The 12,502-nt window shown below is 44.7% G+C and overlaps 2 protein-coding genes across 2 annotated transcripts in view; both read left to right on the top strand.

Annotated features, from left to right (window-relative positions):
* SOAT1 (sterol O-acyltransferase 1) overlaps nucleotides 1-3,428 on the top strand; it is a 25,152-nt gene extending 21,724 nt beyond the window's left edge. The window contains exons 11-15 of the mRNA XM_010294850.1: nucleotides 1-63; nucleotides 552-650; nucleotides 1,151-1,286; nucleotides 2,071-2,216; nucleotides 3,062-3,428. The exon at nucleotides 1-63 is cut by the window's left edge and continues 50 nt beyond it. Coding sequence (XP_010293152.1) covers nucleotides 1-63; nucleotides 552-650; nucleotides 1,151-1,286; nucleotides 2,071-2,216; nucleotides 3,062-3,118 — 501 coding nt within the window. The 3' untranslated portion in view covers nucleotides 3,119-3,428. The remainder of the gene's footprint in view (nucleotides 64-551; nucleotides 651-1,150; nucleotides 1,287-2,070; nucleotides 2,217-3,061) is intronic.
* A 4,759-nt stretch (nucleotides 3,429-8,187) lies between these two features.
* AXDND1 (axonemal dynein light chain domain containing 1) overlaps nucleotides 8,188-12,502 on the top strand; it is a 20,178-nt gene continuing 15,863 nt past the window's right edge. The window contains exons 1-7 of the mRNA XM_010294851.1: nucleotides 8,188-8,284; nucleotides 8,800-8,984; nucleotides 9,362-9,462; nucleotides 10,085-10,211; nucleotides 10,560-10,645; nucleotides 11,769-11,825; nucleotides 11,945-12,050. Of these exons, the coding sequence (XP_010293153.1) occupies nucleotides 8,188-8,284; nucleotides 8,800-8,984; nucleotides 9,362-9,462; nucleotides 10,085-10,211; nucleotides 10,560-10,645; nucleotides 11,769-11,825; nucleotides 11,945-12,050 (759 nt within the window). The remainder of the gene's footprint in view (nucleotides 8,285-8,799; nucleotides 8,985-9,361; nucleotides 9,463-10,084; nucleotides 10,212-10,559; nucleotides 10,646-11,768; nucleotides 11,826-11,944; nucleotides 12,051-12,502) is intronic.

Raw genomic sequence — 12,502 nt, 5'->3', positions numbered from 1 at the left:
CTGCACTGTTGGCTCAACGCATTTGCTGAGATGCTGCGCTTTGCAGATAGGATGTTCTACAAGGTAGGAAGCAGGAGCTGTAGTTTATAAAGCTTCTAAAATTCATTTTCCTAATGAGAAGGAAAGAGGAGGAAACTGAAGATTCATTTACCAAACAAAGTATCCACAGGGTTTTGCCTGTTTTATGCTGTTAGGGCTTAAGTTTCTTGCTGTGCTGTAGAACAGATCTGATTTCTGCTTGGCAGTCTGAACTGTTTTTAAGGTGACATACCCTGTGCACAAACAGAACCAGCCACCAGACCTACCCAGTAGCTCTGTTAGCACTCTTTTTATTCTTTTCTCATTTCAGCCACTGCAGTTTGGGATAAAACCAAACTTAGATATACAGAGTAGAATGTTGAAAGGGCAATGGAAAGCATTATTTCATGGTGCAACTTGTTATATTAGCTTGGTATCACTCCAATCAATATTTTTCAACTTGATACCCCAGAAAAGACCTGTAGAATGTTTTATGCTTAATTAGATTTCTATTCTTTCAACTGTGCTTTTAGGACTGGTGGAATTCCACTTCCTATGCAAACTACTACCGAACCTGGAATGTGGTAGTACATGATTGGCTCTATTACTATGCCTACAGGGACTTCCTTTGGGTGAGTAACAAGCAAATGTATTCTTTTGTTTTGTTAATTAAACATTTAACTACTGGGCAAGACAGTACAGTTGTCAAGATGCAGCATCACTGTCCATCGAGAAGCACAAAAATGCCTTGCCTCAGCTGTTGTGGGTGGCCACTGTGCTTTTTAAGAGATACATTGCTCATTTCCAAGTCCTTAATGGGTGCAAAATGTGGGTCTGAGACATAGGAATGTAAGGATTGACTCAGTCTGAACTCATTTTGCAGTATTTTGATGAGCTATGTTAGATGTTTCATGAGTGGGTTCAATCTGAGTACTTATGCAGGATACCAGAAATATGCCTGAAGAAAAACACCTAAAATCTGTAAAGCATTTAGCATTTCATGTATGCCTCTTGGCTGGAGCAGGTACTTCTTAGCTCAGGTAAAAGAACAAACCAAATAACAATGTTGAAACAACCAAATTAGAAACATAGCAGAGTAGCTTATAATACTTGGTATTCTTGTCTCTTCCAGTTTTTTGGTAAGAAGTTCAAAGCAGCAGCCATGCTATCTGTCTTCACAGTATCAGCTGCTGTGCATGAATATGTTCTGAGCATCTGCTTTGGCTACTTCTATCCGGTTCTCTTTTGCCTGTTTATGTGCTTTGGAAGTAAGTTCCCAGGAGAGAGTATGTGAGTGGGTTGTGGGTTTTGTGGCTTTTTATTAAACAAGCATGCTTTGCTCTTCTGGTGTCAGTTATCCTTTAGGCACTAACACACAGAACTCTTGTCTCAAGAGTCGCAACTGTGGGTCCAAACTTTGTGAACGGATTTTTGCAGACAAGTGTCTCGATATATGTATACACACACTGGGTTTGCAAGCTTGGGACTTATAGGAGCAAGGTATGGATGGGGAGTGGGGGGCAGAGAGAGAGAGAGAGACTGCTGTTCATGTGACACAGTCCATATTTTAATAGTGCTGTTTCCCCTTTGCTGAGCCTTAGCTGAATTGCTGTATGTCAGCAGGTTGGAAGTCTTCCTCTTTAAAGTCATAGCATAAGACAAGTATTACTTTGCTCCTGCAGCAGGGAAGAGTGCCCATTTAGAAGGTAGAGCTCTTGCATTTCATTTTGGGTTTTGAGCTAGAATGAGTTAGAGGGCTCTAAAACTCTAGGCCACCTCTGCCAGCATGTCTTGGTCAGCAGTGTAACACAAACAATATCGAACCCCAGAGGCATACAGCTGGGCCAGCTTGTTGGCAAACTTATTGGAAGTAAATGTCAAAGCTTTACCACCAAGTGTAATCAGATTTTCTTGCACTATACTGACCTCACAGAGCAGCCTTGTTGCTCCAGAGATAAAATGGAGGGAAAGATCCAGTGAAATCAGTTGATCTTTGATACTTTAATCTTGTGTTTGTTTCTGAACGATGCTTCTCATTTCACCTCTTTCCAGTGGTCTTCAACTTCATCCTTAATGACCGTCGGAAAGGGCCCATCTGGAATGTGATCATGTGGACTTCCCTCTTCCTGGGCCAAGGTGTCATCATTTGCCTCTATAGCCAGGAGTGGTACGCCCGCCAGTACTGCCCTATGGAAAATGTGAGTGACTGACCTTTCCTGTGAGATAACTGACCATGCAAGTGGCTTGTTGTCCTCTTGCTGTGGGGACAGGACAGAAGTTAAATGGCACAAGCCTTTCTGGCAGTATGCAGTATCAGTTCATTAGGAGTTATTTAGTCTAGAAGCTGCCAAACAAAAGTGCTTTCATTAGTGCTCTTTCTATGCTGATAGTACTTCACTACTTGGAAACTGAGGGTGTTTTTCCCACATTTCTGAGGATATAAGCCACTGCTTGAGAGTACGCTGCGCCATTCAGGCTGCGTGAATGGAACTGCAGCCCTTGTCCAATGTGGTCAGGAGAAACTTTTCTAGGAGGCCCAAAAAAACCTGAGCCTATTGTGGCTCTCCCAGGCTAGAGTGGGTGGCAGTGAGAATTGGTTGCCTATAAAGGGTCAGTTTGGGGTTTTGTTGGTGTTACTTTCTCTTACAACTCATTTTCTTGGTACCACATTCTGTTCTACATAAAACTTCTTGCTGTCCTGACTGACTTCAGTTTTAAACAAAGGTATCCTCAGGCAAACTCTATTTTAAGTTTGATTCTCCTCACTTAAGTGTTTGCCATCATAAATGACTGGCTTCTTAATACAATATGCTACTAGATGCAGCATTTACCTGATGTACCAGAACTGGGGGTAAAGTGAGTGGCAGGCAAACAGTTTGTGGCTGTAGCTATACTTCCATGTGCTGTTTAGTGAGGATAAGAATAGGGTTGCAGAGTGTAGAAATGCTGTTTGCTTTTTCCTGTTAGGGGAAATTTGACTTCAGCAGACTACAGCTGGTGCTGTTGACCTGTGACTAACTTACTGCCTCTCCATGTTTTGCAGCCCACGTTCCTGGACTACATAAAACCACGCTCGTGGTCATGTCATATGAAGATGTAAAAATGGTATTCTCTGGCCCTGTCATCACAGAAAATCAGAGTTGTCCTCCAAGTATTGGACCAATGACCTAACTCACTACGAACTTTTTCTAAGGGAAGTTGTGCCTCCTGATTGTTGGGGAGAAATGATAACTTTTTAAACATTTCTGAGGCAAACCAGTTGACCTGGGTTGCAACAGGCTTCACAGGCAGCATCTACTACATGCTGTCTCACTTTGAGCCATTTCCATGCCAGTAAAACATTGAGCTGAAGGTGGAGTCTCCAGGAATCCTACTCATCCAGGGGTCCCCCCAAGTTGCTGCTCTTCTGGACAATAGATAGGCTAGTCAGATTTGCTGGTAGCTCATTGTTGGGGTCCGTCCATCTTCCTTAGCCATTCCTTTGCAATTTTTTTCTCCCTTTTGGTAATGCGACAGCTACAAAACTTCTGTTTGTGATCCTGTTTGCTGCTATGATGTGGACAAGTGGCAAAGCAACAGGATATTTGCCTCCTTACTCTGAAGATAGCCAAAGTATTCCTGGATGGCTTTGAACTGCATTCTATGTATGTTGGCTGCCTACAGATTTAAAATGGGCAGAGGAAGAGGGGATTGTCAGTTTACTTGTGGCTGCATTGGAGAATCGGGTTCAGAAGCAGGACATAATGTGTGCAGTCTTTATTGGACTTTTTTACACTGAAAATTTATGTTTTCTCTGTATTCATTTAGCTCCCAACTGACTTAACAGCATTTTTGTTCTCTGAAAGCGCTTGTGACTTGAGGAATAGTTTGTCTTCTAGCTCTTCCTTTCTCTTGCTCCAGATAATCAATTCTTTTGACACAGTTAACTTGCAAAAGAGCTTTTGCTCTAATTTGGCAGGTGCTTTAAGGTATACAACTTGTTAAGGCTTTGTTTAGTGCAAAAGATTTGAAATACTATAACCCAACTGTAAGAAAACGCAATCGACTTTACAGGTACATAGTGTGTTCCCATCTGAAGTGGCTATGTCCAGTTCAGTATGTCTGCACGTCTTAGTGCCTCTTGCCAACATCTCTTGTAGCAACTTCTAACACTGTTGCTGGGAAATGAGGGGTGACCCAGCGGCTGGAGTCAGAGCTGCTTTTTCATCTGCCTGCATCTGCTGGTATATCAGTGAGGACTTCAGGTGAAGATCAGTGTCCTAGGTGTTGTCATCCTCTCTCTGAAGGGGTAGGACATCGTCCCATACACACTGCTGAAGGGAGAGGTGTTACATGAATTTGGTGTTTCAGTATCTATTAGGCAGAGTCCCCTCAGTTTCTTTGTTCTGTCAGATGCTACGCACAAAAGGGAACTTGCATAGTACCTGGGTACATATCTCTCCAGTTGTACTGGAACTGCAGCTCCCATTATTGGAGAGGGAGCGTCACCTGATGGAGGTACCTTGACTTTTGTCATGGGGATCTCTGAATAACTCAAATGTTCTTTATTGGCATTTTTTGGTAACAATTTTTCTTTACTGACCTAAAGCCTAGATATTTGATACCAGCAGTATTGGGACTGTTGATGGACTTGTCTCCCAATCCACTTAAGACTGTCTTTTGGGATTCTCTTTTTACTAACCTGGGCCAAAAGTAATTTCATGAAAGCTAGGTGATACTTAAACTCTTCCAGGTTTTCAGTTTTCTATAAGAAGGAATCCTGCTCTTCAGAAAGGACGTTGTGTCAGGTCAAATTTGCCAAATACAATGTTTGCGTATGTGGCTCTCCTGAAAATATCTCCTGCTAGAACTTGTTTGTGGAAACAGTTCAGTTAATTTCAGAGGAAGAGGTTCATGTATATACTCAAACTTGGCAGTATTGGTATATAAAATCCTGAGAATTAAATGGATTACTTTATCCCCATTCAGTTTGATTAATCCTAAATTTTTCACCATACCTTTTGTGGGAGGAAGGGACAGGGAGGTGCTGGAGTAGCTAGGCTTCCTTTTTGAAAAAACCAAACACCCCCATGCTTTGGCCAAATAGCTTTTGTCACCTCCTTAGTATAGGGTGAAATTCAGTCCAGTACTTTTTTAGTTGTGGTGCTCAAAACACTTAGTACAGATGTAACTGCACTCAAATAGGGTGTGGTGGATTAGGGACTCTATTGATTGTCTTGATGCCTCTGTCAGGTCTTGCAGCTGTCTCAGTGTTGCCAAAAGGAGATCAAATCGTGGCACTTGGTGCCAAGTTTTGGTATTTGCCTTGCAGCTAGCACTGTCATATGCCTAGTAAAGAACATTAGCATCTACTGTGTCGGCATCCTTGCTGTTTGAAGCCTGAGGGCTTGAACACCTGGCAAGCAAAAGGCAACCAGAAAGCGATGCTCAGCTGTTGGAACTAGTCTTAGTTTTTGACACGTTGAGGTTTTTATCCTTGTAGATCAAGGCATCTGGCAACTGTGCTGTGAGGGCATTAACAGTTTGGATTGCTTTCAATTTCATGGTTTTTTTTATTTTGAATGTGGGCTTATTTTCATTTTTCTCAAGAGTACTGGAGGCGAAATTCTAAGTCTTTTGCACATTGCTCGTTTAATTAGGGTTAATTATACTATGTTTGAGTTTTCTTAGGCTGTGGCAGCATGGTGTTCTGGTCAATGATGAGAATGTTAAGGTTCACAACCTGCCCTTTTACAAGTTCTTAATAATAGTATACACTGTTTTCTGTGGTTCTTTCCAACACAAGAATTTTGCAGCTTAATTCCATGGGAACTCAGTGCTGAGATGGGAAGCCTCCTGCTTTGGAATGGCAGCCAATACAGCTGCAGCTCCTTGCTCAGTAACATCACAAAAATCAGTATTAATACGGTGAAATGTGTCCCGGTTTTCATGCAGATAACAGTTTGTTCTCAGGAAGACTGAACCTGTGCAGAGTCTTCACGCCTAGTACATCCTTTCTGTTGGGATATTTAGCTTCCAGCCTTCAGAGGTGAAGCAGTCCTGCATCTGAGCTGCTAACTGTATGCTATCCCGTGACAGCCGTCTGAGTAAATAAAGCCTGTGCTACGTGCTATGGTGGGAGGGGGGGAAATCCTGATGTATTTTTTTAATCTGAAACGGCATGGCTGATGTGAGTCAGCCCACCCGCTAAAGGAAAACGGAACTGTTTGAGCATCCACCTTCTGAACGTGGACAGGCTGGAAGGACAGCAGTCCAGCGGGAGCTGTGAGCAAGCCCACATGCTCTGCGGCATCAGGATTATGAGCCGAGTCACTACGGTACCTCTGAGCCAGCCGAGCTCAGCCTTGACTCTTCTCCCTGTGCTTGCAGCTGGGGCCGAGAAGCCATGGCTGCCCCTTCACCTGCGGCGGCAGGGGAGAGGCGGCACAGGCAGACTACAGCCCAGCAGCTGCTGCACGCTGCTGTGCGCCCAGGCGCTGGCACCAGCGGTTCCACGTATGCAGCCTGTACAGTCTTCTGTCACGCCCAGGAGCTGTTCATAATCTACTGTATTACAGCGGTTGAAATATATTTTGCTATCAAGGGAGAAAAAAAAAAAATCGCCTTGGCCTGTTTCTTCTCTGAGGCTCCTGATTTTGGGGGGTGGGTTGCAATAGGGCATAGGGGAGTGGGGCTGGGGGCAGCATAAGACACGTGGGGTTGCTCTCCTGGGTGGTTGCTGTGCGGAGAAGATGGGGGGCTGGGGAGGGAGGGAGTCTTCCAGAATGTGGGGAGAGCCTTGTGTTTCCAGGGCGATGGAGCCACAGAGGAGCTGCACAGCAGGTACGCAGAACCCATCTGCTGCTCTGGGGAATGGGGAAGTGGCCTACCTTGGGGGTCTGGGGGCTGCAAGCCAGCAGGTGTGGGGTGGCCTAGGGCTGCCTGTGCCTCCTGGATGGGGCTGTGAGTCTCCCCCTTTCCAAGGGCAAGGTGGGGAGAGGGATGGAACAGCCATGCCGTGGCAGAGCCAAGCCTGGAGGGCAGGGAGGAGATCCCCTTCTCTGGGCATGTAGGAAGAAACTTGTACACAAGCCCTTCTTCAGGTTTTAAAAAGAAGCAGGAAACATCAGAACTGAACACTAGCTATGATGAGTCAGGGATTTATGTAGTTTTATAGTCACCGTATTGGCCGTCACATCTCTGGTAGAGGAGAGGATGTCCTTGGAAGGGCTGGAGAGGAGCACAGGGAAGGAGCTGATAGCTCTTGGACCAGACCAGAGTTTCTAACCTTTCCCAATTTAATGCATATTAAATTGGAGCAACTGCCAAATATATAGAGAGTTGGTGATTTCTGCCTTTATTTTGGCCCTGAAAAGGGTTTGTGTGCCAAGAACTTCATGTGATATTCTCCAGCTGTGTACCACATGCTTGAAAGTCAAGTCTTGCCTGTCGTCTTAAACTGTAGCTGCTACAGAACAGTGTCATTAATCTTCCCATCCTTTCTGATGGGAATATCATGTACTGCCAAACAGAGTTGTTAAAGGGGGCGGGGGGGGGGGAAGTTTTCTTCTGTCAGATGTTTTTAGCAAATTGTGTTTTCTTCCCAAGAAACTACCTGGCAAGATTCCTCATAGATGATACCTACACCCATCACTGTATATCTGAAGGCAAAAAAATGTAGTTAACCTAATTGGAAACCATGGTACACAACGATACAGCTGCTAAGGATCACAAAAAGTTTTAATACTAAGAGCATTTATAAAGAACAAAATATATTGGCAAGACTAGTGGGGGAAAAAAAGGCTTCAGTTGAGAATTTGTGGGCATTAAAAAAACTAATGGAAATATTTTTTTCATTAGTAAGATATTGCTGAGAAGAAAAGGTAATAATTGGAGAAATTAAAATCGAATTAAATCTCTTGCCCAGTTAAATGTATAAAAGAAGCAGTTGCTCTTAGTGCAGTTTGTAGATGGAAGAACAAGCATCCCTGTGGAGGATGTAGCAAAGCATCAGGGGCTTCTTCCTAGCTAATGTACCTAGTGTCAGGTGTAAAGGGTTTTTCTTCACAAAAAATAATAAAATAAGCTGTTAACCCTGAGAAGTACAAAACGTGGGTTTAATTCTGTTTCCAGATCATTTGTTACTGCAAATTTCCTTGGCTAAGCATTAACATAAAAGAAACCTTCACCATGCCCACAACTGGCGCGCCAGTTCCTGGACCAAAAGCTGATGGGAGGAAATGGAGTGAAACCTGGCGGGCAGGCTGTGTTGGTGAGGACCGGTCAGGTAGGACCGAGCAGGAGGCTGTGGCCATTGTATGTCTTGCTGTCCATCCTTCCAGCTTCCCTTGAACAGTGGGATGCTTCTTGGCATTAAGTTTATTGCCTTTTTTTAGGCAATTGCTGATATTTTAAGGGAATTCATAGCTTTGCAGAAAGCTGACTGCTCCCAAGAAGGGAAATGGCTTCACAGAAACATGCAAGCTTTAGCTGTTTACAGCATCCCTCGGCGTTTGCATACCCCATAGTTTCGCGCAGTTGTGCGACCAGTGCTTTATCTCCCATAGTTAGAAGGTAGCTGTTGTTTTAGGCTTTGAGGTCGAACAACTGCTAAAAATGGGATTAGCTGCCTGTGGTTTAGGTAGTTGATCCTCTTTTGGGTTAAGGGATTAGATTGAGTTGGTGCTGTTTTGGGGTGAGACATCTTGTTTTTCTCAGCTCTGCATTTTATCATCGGTTTTGCTTTCTCTCTCACCAGCAGAATAAATGCTGTTGAAATGGTTCTGGTGTGATATCTTCCAGAGATCCACAAGCTGAAGGGTCATACCTCAAGGATGCTTGACCACATCAGGCCTGTTTCTTCTTCCCTGGAGCATAGTTTTGTTCCAGAAGAGGTTTTCCGAAGCCTGACCTGCGCAAGCAGTTCTCTCTACAGCCCAGAGTACTTACGGTCCCCTCAAACCACCAGAACCCCAATGGGCTTCAGGGTGAGTGTGTTTCTGTCTTCTCCCATTTTCTGTCCAGAACAGTCTCTTCGTTGGGGGCATGTGTTGGGGGGGCGTGTGTTCATTCCCTGGGCAAAAGGAAAGTGTGCCAACCTCATAAAATAAATTTATCTTACATCGCTTTTCTCATCAAGCCATTTGATGCAGATCCAAAATGCCATCTTCCAATGCCTACAAAAAGTGCTTGCACCCTGGTGCTGCTGTGATGCCCTTGGAGAGGCTGTTTTGTCCATACCAGCTTCTTTGGCCCAAAGACAGAAATAACGATGCAGAGCTTGTTTAGACAGCCACCCTAATCTCTCCCACTCCTCGAGATCTTTCTTGCTAAGAAGTGACAGCTATGTGTGCCTTGTCTGCAGGGCTGCCTGCAACCCCCAGATCGGCTTTGGCATTATCCTAATCGTCGGAGCAAGTTCAGACACCTGACAGACAACCCTGTCAGTTTGACGGGCGCTGGAAGGTAAGCAAAGAAGGGATAAGGAGCCGAGTGCGATGGAAAGACGTTAGAGCTGGGAACACGGAGCTAGACCTCTCCCTTGGTCTTTTTCTATGGTAGGTGGCTGTGCTGCCTAATGCGGCTGGATCAATGCACCAGCTGCCCCATCTGAGTTCAGGCTGGAGAGTTTTGAGGGAATAATAAATAAATGAGTTGCTAAATAAGCAATTCTTGGACCTATCCTTCCAAAGGATGCCAGGCTGGAAGGGATGCTCTGTGATCCATGATTAAGAAAAGCAGCTCTTCTGGCTTTAATGGACTTAGCAGGGAATAGCTTTACACTTCTTTGTAAATAAGTGATGCTTAATGGCACTAAGAAGTGAGAAATGTTTTGCTCTTTATCAGAGGTTGGATATGTATGCGATAGGACATTGGCAGCAGACATGAAAAATGGATAGGCAATGCGAGGTTAATCTGCCTAAAAACCATGATCTCATCTGTCTTTTTTGGCCCAGGGAAGTCCTGGTCCGTGAGCCTGGCCCCGGGCTGAGCAGAACAAACCCGCACATGGCTTGGGCTGGCAGTACGGGGACGGGGGACTGCCTGCGGGGTGGGGCAGTGAACGAGCTCTTCCCCTCCATTTCAGGGATGTCTCTTACCTGTGTGACATCGCGACTGGCCGAGAAGCTAAGAAAGCAATGACTGGCAGAAGGTCTTTTACTGAGAGTTGTCGAGACTGGAGAGGGAGCCGTGGAACAGTCCCACGTACCCCCGTGAGTGCTGCCGTTCAGGTGTTTTTCTGTGTATCACTTACCTGGGAGAAGGGAGGTCTTCATACATGTCCCTTGACATTACCCTGGTCCTAAAACTCATCAGGTTCCCTGGCAGAGCCCTCACTCCCCCGCTGTTCAGTGTTAGTCATTTCAATCTGCTTTCAGACGTAGATAGTTTCTGTCGGGCTCTGGATGGGTGGAACGGGAAAGGGAAAAGCAGCATGAAAAACCACTACGTGAGCTTCCTTCTCCCAGCGGGCAAACCTGTCTCCTCTTTGTGAAGGAACCGGGAGTTTGTTCATGTCTTCTATGCTGATGTTTCATGCTCTCTCTCTTCTCTATCCCTAGCAAGCAACCCTAGCAGATAGTCTGATCCCCAAGGAATTTCACATCGTGAAGAACAGGGGAGTTTTGCCCTTGAAGTACTTCGATGAGTGAGTGATTTCTGGTTTACAAGGGTTTGCCCTCAAGTGTTCAGAGAAGGAGGATTGATAAAGTGATGAGAGGCTGAGGACGCTGCCCAAATACACCTCTTGCCCTTGGGAAGGGGGAGAGTACAAAAGGGAGGTTGTGCAAACCCCATGCTAATGACCAGGCTACAGATAACCCTGCAGAGCAAGGTCACCCTGCTTTTCTTTGTCCCTGCTGGTTCAGGGTGGCTGACAGGGAATTTCCCAAACACTAGTACTGCTTCTCAGGGAGGGGTCAGTAGTTGGACATGAATGTAGAAGCTGAAGAAGCTGAAGTCTGGTTTGATCCCTTGAGGCAACTTTTGGAAGTTTTTTGCTGTGGCTTCTTTCTTTTTATTTTTAATTTTGATTAGTTTATCTGTTTTTCTTTTAGAATTGCTTTTTTCCACAAAGCTGGGCAAGCTCTGGGTAGTTCTTACTCTCACTTTATGCTTGTATAGACCTGCTAGCATCTTGAATCTGACCACTCGGGGAGGGGGCGGGGGGTGTTTGTGATTTTTTTTTTTTTTTTTTTTCCCAGGCTGTGAGTTTTGAATTAAATTTACCAGGCCTTGCCCAGAAAAGCTACTGAGACTTCCCTTGGTCTCTCCAGCCAACTTACTAAATTTAAAGGAGATTCTTTCTCATTGTTCAAGGATTAAAATACTAAGATTAGGAGTTAAATACTCACAGCTTCTTTGCCAACATGATGTAACAGAACACCATCATCTTATTTTGATGGTCTCCTGTGATCAGTCTCTGTGTGGGTGTGATGCGGCTATGTGGTGCTCTTCTGGCCCCACCAGTAACTTTTAAATCCATTGGTCACTTCTTAGTCAAGTACTGTGAGAGGGCTTAAGGGAAGAAATTTCGTACAAGATTTGTGTCGTTAGTGCAAGAAGTAGCTCCAGCTGGGAGAACAGCTGCAGGAGGTCTAATTCTTACATATTGGCTCTGGATGCTGCCACTGAAAAACAACCCTGTAGACCTTTCTCTGCCTCTTCAACCTTCATCAGCTTGTACATGGGACAAAGAGATTGAGGGAGAGAGTGGGATCCTGTAGCTAGCACTGGAAGGATTCAAGTTCTAACGTTTGTGTTCATTTCAGTAAATACACAACACTGCTTGAAGACCGTGAAAAAAACCTACGGCTGTTCCCATCCATGTAAGTACCACCCTGCATGAAGTTGTTGTTGGAAAAAACAGCTGTTTGAATTTCATTTCCTGGGAAAATATCACAATATGCTATGCAGAATAATGATGTGTCTCCTTCTGGTCTGTCAGGAAACCTTCTGGGAGGTTAGAGGTCATCCAGCTGATGGAGGTGATGGACAGCATGTTGGAAAAAGCTGGAGTAGACAAGCTAATCAGAGTAACAGGACCTTCACAGGTGGATAACTCATTTGTACCCAAAATCTTTCTTGTACCCACAAAAATAACACCCTGTTTTCCCTTGCTGTGCTTAAGGTGCCTCCTAGCAGCTAGTTTCTGCCCAAGCCAGCTGTCTGTAGGTCCTGTAGATTTCCTCTCCTGAGCTTCTGTTCATCTTAATCTGATCCACGAAGAACAGAGTTAGCTTGCTGGTGCAGGAAGTTACATTTCTGGGAAAAAAATGCCAGAAAGGAATGCATTTGGCATTATTACTATGGAGGAATGAAGGCAGTAGCTGTCTCATCTCTTCGTTGGGAGAGAGGCTGCTGTGTTACAAAGTGGGCCATTGGAAACCTTCATACACCTAAAAAGCAGATGTCAAAGAACATCTGTACCTTGCTTGGCCTCATTTTCTGTCAGTCTCGCACAGTAATGGAGAAGGTTTAAATGGATGGGGAAGGATTTTTGAAA

This window comes from Phaethon lepturus, unplaced genomic scaffold (genome assembly GCF_000687285.1).
Source record: "Phaethon lepturus isolate BGI_N335 unplaced genomic scaffold, ASM68728v1 scaffold17379, whole genome shotgun sequence".
Taxonomy (NCBI): domain Eukaryota; kingdom Metazoa; phylum Chordata; class Aves; order Phaethontiformes; family Phaethontidae; genus Phaethon; species Phaethon lepturus.
The sequence above is the reverse complement of the archived record's forward strand: the minus strand, read 5'-3'. Positions and strand labels throughout refer to the sequence as shown.